At 44.8% G+C, this 19,905-nt stretch overlaps 1 protein-coding gene across 8 annotated transcripts in view; it reads left to right on the top strand.

Annotated features, from left to right (window-relative positions):
* SCG5 (secretogranin V) overlaps positions 1 to 12,713 on the top strand; it is a 54,660-nt gene extending 41,947 nt beyond the window's left edge. For 2 of the 8 annotated variants that reach the window (XM_025998408.2, XM_072738196.1), the window contains exons 4-6: positions 1,692 to 1,804; positions 8,379 to 8,432; positions 12,137 to 12,713. In XM_025998408.2, coding sequence (XP_025854193.1) covers positions 1,692 to 1,804; positions 8,379 to 8,432; positions 12,137 to 12,232 — 263 coding nt within the window. In that variant the 3' untranslated portion in view covers positions 12,233 to 12,713. Of the gene's footprint in view, positions 1 to 1,691; positions 1,805 to 2,220; positions 8,205 to 8,378; positions 8,433 to 12,136 lie in introns of those variants that run through there. The other 6 variants (XM_025998410.2, XM_072738198.1, XM_072738200.1 and 3 more) reach the window with 3 other exon arrangements.
* Positions 12,714 to 19,905: the final 7,192 nt, after the last annotated feature.

The following is a 19,905-nucleotide window of genomic DNA, read 5'->3' as shown; positions in this document are numbered from 1 at the left end:
TCCCAGGCCATGCTCTCTTCTGAACCATGGTCCAGCCACCCCGGATAGAGCAGTGGAATGCAGAGAGGGCATCCTCAGGGGGATGATGTGCATCCCAGGGCATGTTCTCAGGCCCGAAGATACTATGGTTCTCAGAGCAGAGCCATATTTCTCCATCTCGTCCTGGGCCCACTTGGAGGTACTTGAGAAACAACTGTGAAAAGGTTGTTAAGCTGCCATATGCACAGTGCCAGAACTCTCTGGATTGGCTAATTGCTGTAGATAAAGAAGTTAGATAAGTAGTTCCAAGGAAAGTGGGGAGCCACCCGAAGGGTTTGTTTGAACACTAAAGACTTCTGCACGAGCTTCATGCGGTGAAGGTATTGGATGTTCCAGGCTGCTGGAAGGCTTCGGAGCAGTCTCAAGAGACTGGACCTGTCTGGTTATAGTGGACTCCTTTTAGCATTGACCTTGATGCCTCATTATCCCTTTGCAAAAGGACTCTCTTTCCTCCCCCTAGGCCTGTGCAAAATTCATAACCTTCCCCATGCCCCCCACCCTTTTAAGCTATTGTCCAAGAGTGCATTAGAGATAGGAAAAAAGGATTTATTTTCAGAGCATCATTTCTCATAATGATAGGGCCTAGCTAGGTCAAAGCTGCAACCAAGTGGGATGACCTTTCTTGGATCTGATAGAAAGACGTGCTTTATTTCTAAGAGCGGTCATAGTATACACTGTCAGCTAAGGAGAGATGGTGGGAAGGGAGGTAAAGCAGAGTGGACCTGTTGTGTGCCACATGTTCTGTGTGTGATCATCTCTGTTCCTCACAGCTACCCAGTAAGGTAAGTCCTTGATTCTGCCCCGCTCATAGATGGATAAATGGGTTTGGAGGGACAAAGATAATCTTCCCAAGGAGTTAAGACCACCTGTCACTTGAGCTAGAACGGAAACCCTGAGCTCTGGTCGGTCAGACTCCAAGCTTACACCATCACCACTATAACACACTTCCATCTATCTGGTGATGTTGTTCTTCTTACATAAGGCACTTTCTCCAAGAAGCTGACATTGTTTCTGAAGAGCTCACCCGAGAGAAAACACAGTGAGTCATTGGAATGGAAGTATACCAGTTAGGAAACAATTTGCTCTTATAACAGATAAAAAGTTATAGTGGTAACACAATTAGAAGTTTATTTCTCCCTCTTGTGAAGTCCTGCCAGAGGTGGGTGAGGGTGTGGCAGGGATGGATAGTTCAGCAACCCAAATTGCCATCTTTCATCTTGACACGTGACATTCACAGTTGCCCTGGTCGGCAGCATGCAGCAAGTAGAACAGATGGGGGTGGGGGGCGTAGGGGATGGGAGGGAGAGGGGACCATATAGGAGGTTTTTATGGGCCAGACCTAGAGGTGGAATACATCACTTCTGCCCACGTTCCACTGGCACAAACTCAGGCGTGTGACTCCACCTGCTTGCAGGGCAAGGCAGGGAAATTAGCTGTGTGCCGAGTGGGAAAGAGAAGTGGGTTTGGTGAGTAGCCAACCAGTCTCTGCCACAGGTGGGAGGAGGAGTGAGAGTTTGGGATGAGCAAATTAGAGAGGGCAGGTGATGTGGATAGATGCTGACCTTTGGTTGTCTAGTTGTTTTTAAGAAATTAACTCTTAGAATGACAATAGATGCCTCGGCCATTCCTCAAAAGTCTTTTGCTGTTTGCAGTAGATGATGGATGTCTAGAGAACACCCCCGACACAGCGGAGTTCAGTCGAGAATTCCAGTTGCACCAGCACCTCTTTGATCCAGAACATGACTATCCAGGCTTGGGCAAGTGGGTAAGTCTAATCTTGATGATGAGTAGATTTTACACTCTGATGGTCTGAAGCTACTGATGGCAGAGATGAGCAATATGGGTACGGTGAGAGAAGACAAATTATTTTAGAAGCTGATTTTTTCAGAAATCTCTGATTGAGAGGGAATTTAAAGTAACTACCAAACCACATTCATGTCTAGGATACAATATACCAGCCTCTGCCAAGAGTCAGTGACCTGAACCCATCTTAGCAGCTGTGATCTCCGGAAGCTTCTACTCTGGTCTCCTACACAACCTTGGTCATAACACATCCTACCTCCTAAAGCCTCACCAGTGTTTCACAAAGCTCGTATAGGAAGTACTTGGGTATGTGGGGTGGGGTTCTTTGGTTAAAAAAAAAAAAAGGATACTGAGAAAATTTTCACATTATATCTCTAGACTGAGGGAGATGATCTCTGCAGGACCAAGGAAAAATGGGGCCAGAAGCTTAGAAGCAGATGTATATAATTCTGCGAAGAATTCTGAAGAAGAAATTTTCCAAAGTGTGGAGCAGTGAGCTTGCTGTCAGCAGCAGGCAGGAATCTATAACTGTCCATGAGAGAAATTGTAAGCCCTTGGAAGGAGGCATCATCACCATTTGGCATATGTTTGTTCAAAACAAGTTTTGTCCATCCGATGGTGCTCTTCTACTTGCCAGCATCACTCATTCACCTGCCAGCATAATGAGGGATATGATCATGGTGCACTTGGCTTTAGCCAAGCGCTTGATGAGCTCTTCCACGACCTGCTGGAACAGGCGGGGAGGCACAGCCTCGCAAGACAGAATCACCAGAGGGGAGTTTGTTGACGCATCCGCATCAGTGGGGAGAGTGACTTCACGTGGTAGCCTGCGTGTCTCAGCGCTCTCCTACTCTGCATCTTTAGGGACATTTAATAAAAATGTAATAAAAAAAATAGAGAACCTATATTTCTCAGATTCACCAGGGATGACCCAAGAGTCAGAATTCAGGAAGACCCCAGCGGGCCGGAACAGTGAGTCAGGCAAGTTCGCAGCCCAACGGGGTTCTAGCCCTGTCCTGTGGCCCAACCTCTGCAATCAGATGCTGAAGGCCCGTGAGAAAAATGGAAAAATACTAAGGAGTCAGGAGGTGGTGCATCTGTGGTGCGAGTGAATGAGCACATATTTCTTGTTTTGTTTCTTAAAGTCCACATAGGAGTGAGATCATACAGTTGTCTTTCACTGATTGACTTGCTTCGCTCAGCATAATACCCTCTAGTGCCATCCACGTCGTTGCAAATGGAAAGTTGTTTTGTTTTATTATGTTTTTTTTATCTGCCTCAGCCTTTCTAGATCTATGGGTCATTTCTGGCAGCTGACCTTGCTTCCTTCATTGCGGGGGCTCTCATACTCTTAGGACTAAAATCTGCCCTTCCTTTTAGACTGTCTTAGAGAGAAATGCCTCTCCTCAGGAATTACCACTTTGATTTTTCCATTACCTTGCTTTAAAATTACATTGAGCCGATTCCCTCTACCTTTAATTTGTACACATTTCCTATCTTAAAACACCAAAGCAGTTTTAATTTTGCTTCCTTCCTCTTCTCTGTCATGAGCAGTTCTGTTAGAGAAACTTGGTTTATGGAGCCGTTCTGAAGCCTGCAAGTAGAATTTAAACACATTGAATTACATAGGCAAACATCTGTAGGTTCTTGCATAGGAGACTGACATCATCAAAGTTTTCTATAAAAGAGATTGTTCTGGTGGCATATGGATGGAGAGTAGAGAAAGTAGAAAAAGAACAGACTAAACGCAAGAAAAAATATATGAAGCAAATCCAGTTATGAAGGCCACGAACATAGGGAATTCAGTGCACCTCACTGATGTCATGAGAACCTAAGACATTTCGAAGGTTCCCGGGGAGCTGACTAGGACTGGTGTGTGGCCTACACGAGGACACCGTGAACCCACCATAGCACTGTCCAGCTTCATGTTCTAGCTCCCTCTTGAGCACCAGCTGCAATTACTGGCAAAGAGAGCAGATGAGGGCAGAGGAACACCCAAGCCCAAGCCTTGCATGGCCAACTGCGGGGAAGTTGAAGGCAACACAAAGTCTGAGCTGAGAAGTTACACGGAGGAACTGGTGGGCTGGTAATAAGCAAAAGGAAGCAGGAGAGAGACTGAGAAAAGTGTGAGTGAGGGCAGAGAGCCCTTTTGAGGAAGCAGTTCTCTCGTGCATTTCCTTGCCTCTTCTTGAAAACCTGGACAGATGACTGTGGCAGATCAATGACCAGGAACAAGGTTTGCACACCTTTAATCATCTGGGATCATGTGTTTATTTAAACTTCAGTTTCTCTCATTTATTATCTCATTACCACCGGGCAGTGAAACACGATTTGCTTGATCTTTATGTAGAGGTGTGAACTGAGGACGGTAGCCCTCCCTTAACCGAGGGGAATTTGTGCCAAGACCCCCGATGGATGACTGAAACTGCAGAGAGTACCAGGCCCCGTATACACTGTTTTTTCCTATACATAAATGATAAAGTTTAATGTATAAATTAGGTGCAGAGAGAAATAAACAACAGTAATGAATAATAAAATAGAACCATTATAACAGTCTACTGTAATAAAAGTTACTTGAATGTAGTCTCTCTCTCTCAAAATATCTCTATTGTACCTGCACCACCCTTCTTCTGGTGATGAGGTGAAGTGAGGTGAATAACATGGGCATTGTGATGGAACAGTAAGTGACCACATGTCGGAAGGAGGGTCGTCTGCTTCCAGACCGTGGTTGCCCACGGGTAACTAAAACCATGGAAAGCAGAACCGCAGATAAGGAGGGAACTACTGTGTGTCTTGCTCTTCTACACTGGAATTGAGAGGCCTTCCTTGCTGTTTATACAGAATGATGGTCTCAAGCTTGTCTGAAGCTCAGCCACATTGTAAGTTCACAAAGTGATGATCTTACACAAGAGAACGGTGCACAACACCAGGATTCCTTACATGCTGGTAACGTTTGCCTGTTTTTGACATTAGCTGGAGTTCAGCTGGGTCTTTAGCCATGATTCATATATTATAAATATCAGTGTCTGTCTTGTTTCCTGCATTACTTTCTCTTTGTGAATGCATCAAGACACATTTGTTGGGATGCCTGGGTGGCTCAGCAGTTGAGCATCTTCCTTCGGCTCAGGGTGTGATCCTGGGGTCCAGGGATCGAGTCCTGTATCAGGCTCTGTGCATGAAGCCTACTTCTCCCTCTGTGTCTCTGCCTCTTTCTCTCTCTCTCTCTCTCTCTCTCTCTCATGAATAAATAAATAAAATCTTTTTTTTTTTTTTTAAAAAAAGGCACATTTCTTAGATGCACATCACGTGCCTTCCAGGCTCTCTGTTAGGTGATGGGAATGAAGATGAAGAATAATGGCCATTGTATTTTATTATATGGTAGTAAATAGTAATATTTATCGAGCACATACTATGTACCAGACAGTGTGCTAAATACTGTGTGTGAATTATCTCATTTGACCTGCCCATCCCTGGCACTCTCATTCTACAGATGAGACAATGTAGGCTTGGAGGTGGTGGTGAGTAGCCTGCCCAACACCACAGGGCTGATGATCAGCAGAGTTTGGATTTGAACTGGACCATCTGACTCTAGGAGTTCTTTGGAAATTGGATAGATTCCTTATTTTTTCATGGCTCATGCCTCATAATGTGTCCTATACATTGGTCCTGTTGAGTCCTGTCTAGGACTGGCTGCCTCTCAGACACTGTGTGCCCCCAGCATTGAGTGTCTAACCTGGCTACTGTAGGGTGTTAGTCTCCCCTGCCTTCACACAGCAATTGCTCATTGAGAGTGAATGTCTCTCCTTTCCAAGTGCTGTTCATATCTTTTCATGCCCTTGCTGGGATGACTAGGGTCTTTTCCTTCCCTGGAAGCAGCTGATCATGGCCAGAGCCTGAGCCAAGAAAGAAATGGGCAACAAGGACCCTCTCTGCCTTTCTCTGTCTCTCAGGACCTCAAGCCAGCCAGAGAGTAGAATGGCTTGAGTTACGCCTCTCTGAGACGTGCCTCCTATGTATTTCCCATCTGGAGACACATGATGCCACTTTGTCCCAGAATTGGTGGTGACCTGGTCTAAGTGATGCCTGCCAGGTTTCTCAAATGTAAACTTACAATTTTTTCCCTTTGAAATCCATCATCTATGAGGAGATACGTTCAGACTATAAATGATCTGTCCCCGTTGGACTTGCAGCCAACAGCTTCAGTCTCCATTGATGATAGGCGCCAGAATCCGTTATAACAATGGTAGTTGTAAAGTGGTGATTTTTAAATTCTATGACTCATTCTACATTTACTGGCTGGCGCTCTACTCTAAGCAAGAGTCTCCCCTCCTCCCCCATTGATTAATTTTCGCATTTAAAAATAAATCCGTTTATTTTTTAGCACTGTGGATTCGTGGATTCCTGTCATGACTTATTTTGGTGCTCAAACTGTTGTAGACTGAGCCAGGGGGGAGTCTCCATGCTGCCTTCGCTGTCCTTTTGACACGTCTCATCACTTTTTGAGCACGTTCTTACTTCATGGCACATTTAGATATTCCAACTTGATTGATCCATTGATCCTCATGCTTTCCCTGCCCTCACCCTGGAATCAGATGCTCTCTGAGAAGTCTCCCTGGTTCCATTTAAGAATGGAATTTGAGACCCAGATCTGGGTGATTGTCCAAAATCTTGATGGCACAACAGAAAGCCCTTTTTGTGAACTCGAACCTGCTACTCACATGGAAAACAGGCTCACCACTCCCCCATGCCCACCCCATCTACAGGGAATGGGTGTCAGGAGCGGGGGCTGCCTTCTTCTGGTTCCTTTTGTCTACTTCTCTTAGGCACCCCGACCTGCCAATCCTTGCCTTTCAGTCCACTCCATAGCCGGCCTAGTCAGGAATGCCGGCCCCTTTCAGGCAGGTGTGGGAAAGCATCCTCCGGCTGGTCCGAATGCTGGCTCTTAGGAAAACCCAGCGACCAGCTCCGAGAGGAGGACCCTCTAGACTTTGTGCTTTTCTTTTTGAACCAGGGCTTTTATCCGTACCCTCTGCCCCATGACCTTCTAAAGGAGATGAGCTAAAATGATGCTGCCGTCGCCATCCTGCTGGTGCAGTGGGACTGCCCCGGCCCTTGGCTCTAGCCCCAGGCCCCCTGCACTCCCACCCACTCAGGCAGCGGAGCCCGAGGATGTGCGAGAAAAGCCTCAGTTCTGGTCCCCTGTCCCCAGTGTTGGCACGAGCTCTCAGACGTTCCCAGTGCAAGAGGACTTATTACGCCCACAGAGAGGCAACAGCAGACGACAAGAAGGGGGTGCATGGCAATGTGCTCAGTGTTCGGGGGTGCGAAGTGCACGTCTGCCGTTTCTCCCTTCCAGTGTTAGGTTGACCAGCTTCCCGCGTGAGCAGCAGAGGCCCCTTCATGCCCTGGTGTCCGGCTCCTGCATAGTTGAGGGGGGCAAGCCAGATGCATTGTAAACTGCGGGAGGGGTGGATTTTAACGGACATGAAAATTATGAAGCTCATTCTTGGCATTTGTCATTTTCATTTCCAAATCTACCATTAAAAAAAAAAATCCCTGTATCCAAACAGTTTAGAGGATATAAGTGTTGTATAAACTTGTTCCTTAACAGAAGTTGGTCATCTCTTTGAAACAACAAAAAAACCAATGTCAGTGTATTTTATTTAGAGTAAAATGAGTCATCTCTTTTATACATTATCTCCCTTCTGATTAAAAAAACAAACAAATAAAAAAGCGACACAAATAAGTCCCCCCAGTGTCCCTTCTCCTGTTCTGCCTTCAGATTAAGTGTTCTGTCTTTTATAATCCCACAGAAGAGAAATCTGTGGAGCATGTGTCTGATATTCTAGAGCTCATTTAAGTCCACTATGTGTTTGAAATGCAACAATATGTGGAAACACTTATACAAACTGTGGTAACAGAGCCCGTTTTTTTTCCCCCAACATAGCTTTCCCTCTGCCAAGAAGTTTTTTGGCAGTTTTTAAAAGGTTCACTCTATTAAAAATGTTATAGACCAAATGGTTTTCCGATTGTCTTGACTGGGGGCACCGACTGAAGCCGCAAGAGGAAAGGTTGCAGAAGTCAGAATGTCTCGTTTATTTACATAGAGGGTTGTTATTAATAGTCAGACACTCCTCCAGGGAACAGTTTATGTGTACGGCTCATAACAAGACAGTTGGATTCAAAAGTAAAATGAGATAAAACTGTTTGTTTTAAACAAAGGCTGTTCAAAGTGAGGAGCTGAGTTTCCAGTGCCCCTTGTGTTTTAGAATGTCGTATTTTCCTGTTTATGTGATTGTTGGTGACACTGGTGTGCCTCGGGGCATTGCAGAGAACTTTATTAAAAGCTACAACCGCCACCAGCTTTTCTCTTGTGGTCTATCTTTCTGACACGATATGCCTTTCATCTAGCTTTGTTTCCAAAATATGTGTATGCAGATATCCAGGGGGACACACCAAGTATTGCTTCTAAAATAGACATTCACCAAATTTGATCCATACTTCTGCATTTGTGTTTTCTTCTCTCCCCATTCTAGAACAAGAAACTCCTTTATGAGAAGATGAAGGGAGGACAGACACGAAAGCGGAGGGTAACGTGCGGCCGGCTGGGCTGTTGGTGGGATGCCTGGAGCTTTCTGAGTGTAACCCTCAGTTGTTGCAAAAAGCAGAAGCCTTTCACATGCAGCAACCCTGGGAAGGCAGGACCAGGGTCCTGAGTAGCAAGGGTTGCACCCTTGGCTCCTGCAATGGCATGACCACGATGTAGCACATGCTTTATAGTGGAGCGCTCTTCTGTGGTCCTCCCACACTCCCACTGCATTCGAGAAATATGGGTTGCATCCCTCCCACAGATGTGGGAATTCAGGGAGCACGTGAGGGTATCTTTCCTCAGAGGAGCTCTAGGCCACTGGGGGCAACTGCTCACACACCTGCACCAATTCTATAAAAACACAGGACAGGAGCAAGGAAGTGGTTGCTGACCTGCAAGCTCCAGACAATACTTCTGAAGGAATGTAGGGGCAAAAGATGAGATGAACAAACCTCATTCCTCCTACATACCCTCTTCTGCACCTCGCCAGACCGATGTAAAATCTACTAGATCTGTTGTATTTGTCCTCTGACTGGTGAACTGGTCTCAGGCTTAGTTATTCACCATCTCAGGGCTGCCCATGGTGGGGCATTGGTCTGGGTATCATGCACTGAGCTGCTGGGTATGGCCTCCTGTAAAGCTGAAGGTCAAGTTTGCTTTGAGTTTCCGATGCATTTAATGTCATGAGACTGAGTCAGTGGTCAGTGTTGATTCTGACAATCCACTAGTGCCCTAGTGGAGTGAAGGGCCTGGCCACCTGCCTCATTTTTCTGATTAGGTGGAAGAAGATGTTAAAGTCCTGCTAGTCCATAGCAAGCGTTGCCGGATAGTAACCGCGTTAGGTAACTATACTTGCCAAACCGTATACCCAAGGCCACTGACTGTGTATTTAGAACAGCAAGTGGCCTGGATCCTGGCATCATCTGGGAATCTGGACAGTGGTAGTTGCGGCCACTCTGCATGGTTTGGCTGAATCCGGTCAGAGTGCTGGAGGAAGTGTAGATTTTCTGGATGCAACATTAATTCATAGGCCCCGACGCAAGGTTCCAAGCCCCTGTGCTGCCTGACAAAATACAGATGACACGAGGCCAGTTTTCTATCGAGAAGCAGTTGTCTGGAAACATCTTCTTCGGGAGAGCTAATAGGATTATTAGGGGTTTTTCTTGGGTGATTACAGTGTCCAGTGGCAAATGGTGGCAGAAAGGGTCTGAAGGATGTAATGTGGTCTTGAGAGAACATCAAGAAATTCTATTTCAGAAGCTCAGAATACACATAATTTACCAATAAGATGGCTTGAATATCTCCCCGTGGCACAACAAGAACATTCCCAAATAAGACCAATGACTGACCCAAAATGAATAACAGGATGAAGCTTTAATTGTTTCTACGTCCTGGCTCACCATCCTTTCTGGCCTGACTCGGATAATGACCATGGGTCAGGATTTAGGTCATTTTTCCGTAAGACCAGTGATTACCAAAATTCAGAATTCTGGCTAGGACACACGTTACAAAGGATTGTATGTTGGCCTCAATTTCCTCCACATAGGAAAGGCTTACGATTTACGAAAATAAGGGTCATTTTGACCCAGTGATATCAAGTTCTTCCCGTTTCTCAGACAGCTACAAAACCCTGTGGTCCTGCTATAAATCCTGGCCCCCTCAGGACCGATGGGAAAACAGAATTTGTTTCCCTGCCATGAGGCCTCAGGTGATGCTTCCACTTGATTGAAAACTTTAATCACCTCCCCAGGTGCACCAGTCACCAAGGGTTTCTCCAACAAAGCTCAGTATCTGCTGTGGATTTCCAAAGGACATTGAAAGCAGGAATCTGGTCCCAATGGGCCTTCCAGTTTTGAAATGGAACAAGTGTTCCCTTCTGTAACCTAGCCAGTATCTCTCACCCAAGAAAGAAGAAAAATATATAAGTGCCTTGAGTTCTTCAGTGGGTAATTGAAATAAACTCTCACTCCTAGTATTCCTCTTAAGTATAAGATTCATTACTAATGAACATTTATCAAAAAAAGTTCAAGTGATTACTCCTTTTACTTCCCCTGCCCTCCAGCATTTGACATTTTCTGCGTCTGGGCAGGAGGACTTGGTCGTGGGGAAGTCCCTTCAACAAGAGGTTCTCCCTGGACTTACAAAAGACCCCCAGGTGGTTTTATGGGACTTTTTGTATTTGCTCAAATCCAGCAGAACTCCAGGTTGCTTCATGAGTAAAAGATCAATTCCCCTTTAAATGATCACCTTTGCAAACTTTGTTAAGATGCATCTTGTCAATATTTGAGATCTACTGTTTATCTTAAAGAGTCTATCAATCTTTTATTTCCATATTTGAAGAATATGAAAATCTCATACCCTTTTTAATAACTTGGAATTTTCAGAATATTATTACTAAAAAACAAAAAAGGTATTTTTGATGTTGAGTAGAATTTTTCAGTCTACATTTGCATCACCTTCCTGGATATTCCCATGTGACCCTCTGGAGTAAGCCAGCCCATTCCAGTGGACACACTCTGATGTAAAAAGTATTTTCGTTATTTTAAATATTTTAAAGATGTCTTCCCAGCAAAGTACTGTGTTTTTGCGACATGTCTCTTTTCAGATGTGAAGACATCCATACTTTGTAATTCTCAGCTTGTTTGCAATGCATTTTTACTGGATGAGTGGGGTCTTCCATGATTCAGGCTTTTAGCTGTGAAAATGTGGAAGGACACTTACAAATACTAAACTCAGGTTCCATTCCTTCTCTTTTGGAGAATGACCTGCTCACCCTTCAAAAGAGGCAAGGCCGATGTCCCATTGGCAAGAGAGACCCACCTGTGAGCTGCCACAGTTCATTCCCCAGGGACTTGGGATTACTGATCATTTGTAGCTACAGCTTCTTCCTTATATTTTTGTTCAGTTACGGGAAGGTGAAAAAAACCAATATCCTCCAAAACTTTTGAATTTTTTCCTGCTTGCTAAATACTCTGTTGTAAAGCTCCAATTACTAGTTCAAATCCAAACCTCAAAAAATAGATATGTATTAGAGAAGGACTGGAAAAACCTTGACTCATTCAGAATAGCAACTGATGAAAGATTTCAGACTGTGAAGTCCTGAGTCAAAAATAAAGGCACCTTGTGTCTAGCTTGCTTCTTTTCTTTAGCTTTTGAACCTGACTGACGAAAGGTGGAAATAATTACTAGGGCTGCCGATGAATCCCCTTGAGGTGGAATACCAGCATAGAAGAACCGATACAGCAACGGGACGTCCCAGGACCAGTTGCAGATGCCGATTCCTGCTTGGTCATGTTCTGTCGTCGTCTTTAGAACATTCTTATAAAATATTCTCTCTCCCACTGAATAAGGCCGTAGAGTAATAACCTTATGTTATATGGGGCTTGGTATCTAAGTTAGTCCCCAGAATTTATCAGCTGGCTCACTCCAAATCCTTGTGCCAAAAAGCAGGAAGGAGACAGATTGCATTCGATAAAGAACTCTTGGGTTGCGTGAAAGACACAATGAGACACATCTGTCAGGGAGACAGTGTTTCTCGGGCCACTGAGGCATTGAAGATATACCAGAGTAATCATTTGGTAGGTGGTAGTTACCACTGTGACCTTGTTCTTGACCCAGTAGGGCCGGAGGCCATTGTTACTTGCACCTTTTGTGAGACGTCTATATCTGATGTTCAGGTGTAATACCAAACCGTGTTTTTTTCAGAGTGTCAACCCATATCTGCAAGGACAGAGACTGGACAACGTGGTCGCAAAGAAGTCAGTCCCTCATTTTTCAGATGAGGATAAGGACTCAGAATAAAGAGAAGATGCTGGTAGAAACCCACACCGCCGGTTAGGTCTCGGTACTGCTTATGTGCACGTGCAATTAGAGCCCCTGTGAATGGCAGCATGTTTCTAATTTAGACTAGTATGGATGAAAAGCAGCTGTATTTGATGTTGCATTGTCCTTTCCACTGACAGCTCTGCTTTCTACTAAATTAGAATAAGAGCCTTTTTCTTTTTAAATGTGGATCTGCGATGGGCATTGAAAGTAAAGTGTATATATCAACAACAGTAAAAAGCAAGGCTATGAATGAAATGTCCTCAGATTTCTTGCAGCTTAAAATGGTGTTTTGGGCTGCACTCTTTTGGCCAAGTATGTAAAAAACTGGCATTTGATTTTGATTATGTAGTTCACCCAGCCCTTGGGCGTCGTTACACATCAATAAAGAAGATTGTACTCGAGAGGAGGAGCAGACACATTTCACTTGGCTACATCTTAATAAACATGTATGCAAGCATTGGCATGTGAAGCTTTTTTATTTAGATCATTATAAAAACAATTTATTTTTTTACTGGAACAAACTCACAGATAGGATCTTATCTGATCTTAACACTAATACTGTGAAGTAAATGGGGACAGGCACTATATCTCTGTTTTACAAATGGTGGGGCTGAGACTCCTGGCTTCTGTGGAAAGTGGAAGTGATACAGTCGGTACATGGTAACTGAGGTCTTTGCCTCTGAGTTATTGTTGTTTATGCAGCAAATTTGGGGTTGCTGCCACCTGCCAGGCATGGGGCTGGGCACTGTGGGTGCATCAGTGACTCAGGTTCACACCACCAAGGTCCTAGGGCAGCAGAGCCCACAGTCTGGGTCACAGAGCATCTCCTCGTGGGCACAGAGGAGGTTGGTCAGCTCCACACTGCTCTGAAAGTGTGGAGCAGCAGATGCGGGTGCGCTCCCTGCCTGTTTCTGAAAAGGGGTACAGTTTTCATTCAGCCCCGTCCTTTCAAGTCAGAAAGTCAATTCAGTGGAATGCTAGCAGGATTCAGGGCACTGGTGAGATCATTTCCGTGTCCTTTACCGCTCTTCACTGTAAGGAAGTGGCCTCGATGTCCTGGTCTATGGAAGGGAGGCCGCAGTGAGAAGGCACTGAGGGAGGAAGATGGATGTTCTTGGTTTGAATTTTAGTGACTGCACATGAAGTCTAAACGTCGGTGACTCATCTACTAGAAACAGACTGACCGTCTTTAGCTAACACGTGAGTCCGTTGTTATCGTCTGTAAAAATCGAGAAAGGCACTGGTACCTTTTTCATAGCAGGAGACGTTTTTTCTAGAGAGCTTCGGTGAGCAGAAGGAGGTGAGGTCACTGTGCCCCTGTTGGGCTTGTCTGCCCTCAGATGCACTCTGCTCTGTCGTTCTAGGAGTGGCAGGCTGGGTTTCCAAGGCTCTCTTGTCAGCTGAGCTCTCTGCTCACATTTCATGTGAGGTCACTGAGGAAAGTAGAAGGTGAGAGAAGGGGAAGCAGCACCGTGTTGTGCTTCCTCTCCTAGTATCTGCATCTTCTCTGAGGGCCTGTCTCCTCTAGGTGAGCATGGCCTCTGGCCTCCAGTCATGTTGCCTCCTCCACTGGTCCCTGCAGCATAAGGAGGCCATGGCTTCTGCCATATTGTTAACCCCTGGGTTATTTAACCCACTCCTATATAGCTTCCTGGCTCTTCCACCACCTGGGTAACCAGTTTTCTATATTAGATTCCTTCTGTTTGAAATCTTTAGAGTATTTTCTGTTTTCCTGATTGGACTTTGCCTGATAGAGCCATTATCGGAAGAATCGAGAATTAAGTACTGTTAGAGCCATCATTGGAAGAATCAAGAATTAAGTACTGTGAGAAAAATTTAGAGTGACCAATATGGGGAACAGATAGGATGGTGCTTCTCAATCTTTCATGTGACTATGATTCACATATTGTTAAAAATGCACACTCTGATGCAGTAGGTCCAGGAGAGGCCTTAGATTTTTTATTTCTTATAAGTTTCTAGGTGATGCTGATGCTGGTCCAAAAACAACATCTGAGTAGCACAGAAATAGGGGAGTAGGAATGGAAGTGGGTGAACTGCACCAGGAGATCAACTCAACTTAGTCTGAATTTGTGAAGGCCCTGTCAGCGTGGCCACTCTCAGTGACTTCCGAAGAAAAGCAGAGAGGGCAAATAAGAGAGTGAGCCCCACGGTAGAACACCAACAAGTCAAAGATCCTAAATGCCCAGAGAAGGCAACCCTGAGATGCCCCGTTATAGATGTGAGACTTTGTGATGGGTTGGGCTGAGACAATGATTTGAGAAGTCAGAAAAATGTAGGAAATGATGTGGATGAAAACAAAGTCAAGGAGTTGGCAGTTAGGGGGGAAGCTGAGTTTGGATCCTTGACAAAGGAAAATTTTCACGTGCAATAAATGATGTCTCCATTGGGACAACTACAAAAAAATAGAAGTGAGTGGAGCCAAAGACCAATGGACTTCAAGAAGCAGAAAAGCCATGAGGTCAGAGAACAAAAGACAGAATCATCAATGTGAGAGGTCAAGTCTTCAAGTTAGAGGGGAAGGTCAAGTACCAAGGTTCTGTACAAAATCAAAGCTGCACCATAAGTTTGTAGAGTTCAGGGTTAACCCAAGGGCCAGAATATTCTGATACTAACTGGAAATCTGAGCGCCTAAGCGTAGATGTTTTTTTTCCTTCTTCTTCTTACAAAGTTCTAGATGCTCAAAGGGATCTGTGACTCTCAAAAGGTTAGAAATCACTGTCAAGACTATCTGTTGGCAAATTGAAATTAAATAAAATATTTTTAGAAATTAAAAAAAAAAAAGATACCACTGTCAAGAGTAGCAGCATGAGCCATGTTGGCAGTCACTGGGGAATATAAAAGTTTGTGACGCAGGGCCTGTGAGAGAGAAGAGGACAGAATAACTTCTCTCATGTAGATTTCAAAAGGAGATCCTCGGGGTCAATCATTATCAATGGGTTCTATGACAGTGGGTGAAAAACCAAGGAGTTAATGCCTAATGGCTAGATCAGGCCCAGAGCACCAGAATCCACTGGTAAATCTGATCAAAAAGGGGTGGATATTATGTGCCTCCTGGTATGATTAATAAGAAGTAATATCAACAAAATATCCTTGACGGGAGGAGGGGCAAGACAGCAGAAGAGTAGGGTCCCCAGGTCACCTGTCCCCACCAAATTACCTAGATAACCTTCAAATTATCCTGAAAATCTACTAATTCAGCCTGAGACTTAAAGAGAGAACAGCTGGAACGCTACAGTGAGAAGAGTCCGCGCTTCTATCAAGGTAGGAAGACGGGGAAAAAGAAATAAAGACACAAAAGGCCTCCAAGGGGGAGGGGCCCCGTAAGGAGCCGGGCTGAGGCCGGGGCGAGTGTCCCCAGGACAGGAGAGCCCCGTCCCGGAGGAGCAGGAGCTGCACCAACCTTCCCCGCGGAAAGGGGCCCGCAGGGAGTTAGAGCAGGACCCAGGAGGGCGGGGATGCCCTCGGGCTCCCGGGGACACTAACAGGCACCTGCACCCCGGGAGAGTGCACCGAGCTCCCTAAGGGCTGCAGCGCGCACGGGGGACCCGGAGCAGCTCGGAGGGGCTCAGGGGGCGGCTCCGCGGAGGGGGCTGCGGGGCGGGAGCGCCAATCCAACAGCGCAGGCCCCGGAGCACAGGGCGCCGGGACACAGCCCAGGATCCGGCCTCCCCCCGGGACAGGCAGAGGCCGGGAGGGCCCAGGACAGCGAGGACGCTCCTGCCCCAGCTGAGCAGATCAGCGGCCCCGGCCGGAGCCTCCAGGCCCTGCAGACGGAGAGCCCCGGAGCTACTGCGGGAGCTGACTCCAGGGCTGCAGAGCTGCCCCCGCCACTGCGGTTGTTCCTCCTGGGGCCTCACGGGGTGAACACCCCCCACTGAGCCCTGCACCAGGCAGGGGCAGAGCAGCTCCCCCAAGTGCTAACACCTGAGAATCAGCACAGCAGGCCCCTCCCCCAGAAGACCAGCGAGACGGACAAGTTCCAGGGGAGGTCAAGGGACTTAAAGTATCAGAAGGTACTCCCCCGTGGTTTTTTTCTTTTGTTTGTTTTTGTTTGTTTTTTGTTTTTTGTTTTTTGTTTTTTTTTTTTTTTTTTGCTTTCTGATTTGTTTGCTTCCCCCCACCCCTTTTTCCCCCTTTCTTTCTCTTTTTCTTCTCTTTTTTCTTTTTTCTTTTTCTCTTTTCTTTCCTTCTTTCTCTCCTCTCTTTTTCTCCTTTTCCCAATACAACTTGTTTTTGGCCACTCTGCACTGAGCAAAATGACTAGAAGGAAAACCTCACCTCAAAAGAAAGAATCAGAAACAGTCCTCTCTCCCACAGAGTTACAAAACCTGGATTACAATTCAATGTCAGAAAGCCAATTCAGAAGCACTATTATACAGCTACTGGTGGCTCTAGAAAAAACCATAAAGGACTCAAGAGACTTCATGCCTGCAGAATTTAGATCCAATCAGGCAGAAATTAAAAATCAATTCAATGAGATGCAATCCAAACTAGAAGTCCTAACGACGAGGGTTAATGAGGTGGAAGAACGAGTGAGTGTCATAGAAGACAAGTTGATGGCAAAGAGGGAAACTGAGGAAAAAAGAGACAATTAAAAGACCATAAATATAGATTAAGGGAAATAACAGCCTGAGGAAGAAAAACCTCATTTAATTAATCATTTAATTGGGGTTCCTGAAGGTGCCAAAAGGGACAGAGGGCCAGAATATGTATTTGAACAAATCATAGCTGAAAACTTTCCTAATCTGGGAAGGGAAACAGGCATTCAGATCCAGGAAATAGAGAGATCCCCCCCCCCCTAAAATCAATAAAAACCGTTCAACACCTCGACATTTAATAGTAAAGCTTGCAAATTCCAAATCTTCTCCAAAGAGAAGATCCTTAAAGCAGCAAGAGACAAGAAATCCCTGACTTTTATGGGGAGGAGTATTAAGGTAACAGCAGACCTCTCCACAGAGACCTGGCAGGCCAAAAAGGGCTGGCAGGATATATTCAAGGTCCTAAATGAGAAGAACCTGCAGCCAAGAATACTTTATCCAGCAAGGCTCTCATTCAGAATGGAAGGAGAGATAAAGAGCTTCCAAGACAGGCAGGAACTGAAAGAATATGCGACCTCCAAACCAGCTCTGCAAGAAATTTTAAGGGGGACTCTTAAAATTCCCCTTTAAGAAGAAGTTCAGTGGAACAATCCACAAAAACAAGGACTGAATAGATATCATGATGACACTAAACTCATATCTGTCAATAGTAACTCTGAACGTGAACGGGCTTAATGACCCCATCAAAAGGCGCAGGGTTTCAGACTGGATAAAAAAGCAGGACCCATCTATTTGCTGTCTACAAGAGACTCATTTTAGACAGAAGGACACCTACAACCTGAAAATAAAAGGTTGGAGAACCATTTACCATTCAAATGGTCCTCAAAAGAAAGCAGGGGTAGCCATCCTCATATCAGATAAACTAAAATTTACCCTGAAGACTATAGTGAGAGATGAAGAGGGACACTATCTCATACTTAAACGATCTCTCCAACAAGAGGACTTAACAATCCTCAATATATATGCCCCGAATGTGGGAGCTGCCAAATATTTAAACCAATTAATAACCAAAGTGAAGAAATACTTAGATAATAATACACTTATACTTGGTGACTTCAATCTAGCCCTTTCTACCCTCAATAGGTCTTCTAAGCACAACATCTCCAAAGAAACAAGAGCTTTAAATGATACACTGGACCAGATGGATTTCACAGATACCTACAGAACTTTACATCCAAACTCAACTGAATACACATTCTTCTCAAGTGCACATGGAACTTTCTCCAGAATAGACCACATACTGGGTCACAAATCGGGTCTGAACCGATACCAAAAGATTGGGATAGGGAACCCTGGGTGGCTCAGCGGTTTAGCGCCTGCCTTTGGTCCAGGGCGCGATCCTGGAGACTCGGGATCGAGTCCCGCGTTGGGCTCCGGTGCATGGAGCCTGCTTCTCCCTCTGCCTGTGTCTCTGCCTCTCTCTCTCTCTCTCTCTCTCTCTGTGACTATCATAAATAAATAAAAAATTAAAAAAAAAAAAGATCGGGATAGTCCGCTGTATATTCTCAGACCATAATGCCTTGAAATTAGAACTTAATCACAACAAGAAGTTTGGAAGGACCTCAAATACGTGGAGATTAAGGACCATCCTGCTAAAAGATGAAAGGGTCAGCCAGGAAATTAAGGAAGAATTAAAAAGATTCATGGAAACTAATGAGAATGAAGATACAACCATTCAAAATCTTTGGGATGCAGCAAAAGCAGTCCTGAGGGGGAAATACATCGCAATACAAGCATCCATTCAAAAACTGGAAAGAACTCAAATACAAAAGCTAACCTTACACATAAAGGAGCTAGAGAAAAAACAGCAAATAGACCCCACCCCCAGCAGAAGAAGACAGTTAATTAAAATTCGAGCAGAACTAAATGAAATTGAGACCAAAAGAACTGTGGAACAGATCAACAGAACCAGGAGTTGGTTCTTTGAAATAATTAATAAGATAGATAAACCATTAGCCAACCTTATTAAAAAGAAGAGAGAGAAGACTCAAATTAATAAAATCAGGAATGAGAAAGGAGAGATCACTACCAAAACCAAGGAAATACAAACGATTTTAAAAACATATTATGAACAGCTCTACGCCAATAAATTAGGAAATCTAGAAGAAATGGACGCATTCCTGGAAAGCCACAAACTACCAAAACTGGAGCAGGAAGAAATAGAAAACCTGAACATGCCAATAACCAGGGAGGAAATTGAAGCAGTCATCAAAAACCTCCCAAGACACAAGAGTCCAGGGCCAGATGGCTTCCCTGGGGAATTCTATCAAACGTTTAAAGAAGAAACCATACCTATTCTACTAAAGCTGTTTGGAAAGATAGAAAGAGATGGAGTACTTCCAGATTCATTCTATGAGGCCAGCATCACCTTAATTCTGAAACCAGACAAAGACCCCACCAAAAAGGAGAATTACAGACCAATATCCCTGATGAACATGGATGCAAAAATTCTCAACAAGATCCTAGCCAATAGGATCCAACAACACATTAAGAAAATTATTCACCATGACCAAGTAGGATTTATCCCCAGGACACAAGGCTGGTTCAACACTCGTAAATCAATGTGATTCATCATATCAGCCAGAGAAAAACAAAGAACCATATGATCCTCTCATTAGATGCAGAGAAAGCATTTGACAAAATACAGCATCCATTCCTGATCAAAACTCTTCAGAGTGTAGGGATACAGGGAACATTCCTCAGCATCTTAAAAGCCATCTACGAAAAGCCCACAGCAAATATCATTCTCAATGGGGAAGCATTGGGAGCCTTTCCCCTAAGATCAGGAACAAGACAGGGATGTCCACTCTCACCACTGCTATTCAACATAGTTCTGGAAGTCCTCGCCTCAGCAAGCAGACAACAAAAAGACATTAAAGGCATTCAAATTGGCAAAGAAGAAGTCAAACTCTCCCTCTTTGCCGATGACATGATACTCTACATAGAAAACCCAAAAGCCTCCACCCCAAGATTGCTAGAACTCATACAGCAATTTGGTAGCGTGGCAGGATACAAAATCAATGCCCAGAA

The sequence above is a fragment of the Vulpes vulpes genome, chromosome 15, assembly GCF_048418805.1.
Source record: "Vulpes vulpes isolate BD-2025 chromosome 15, VulVul3, whole genome shotgun sequence".
NCBI classification, from domain to species: Eukaryota; Metazoa; Chordata; class Mammalia; order Carnivora; family Canidae; genus Vulpes; species Vulpes vulpes.
The sequence above is the reverse complement of the archived record's forward strand: the minus strand, read 5'-3'. Positions and strand labels throughout refer to the sequence as shown.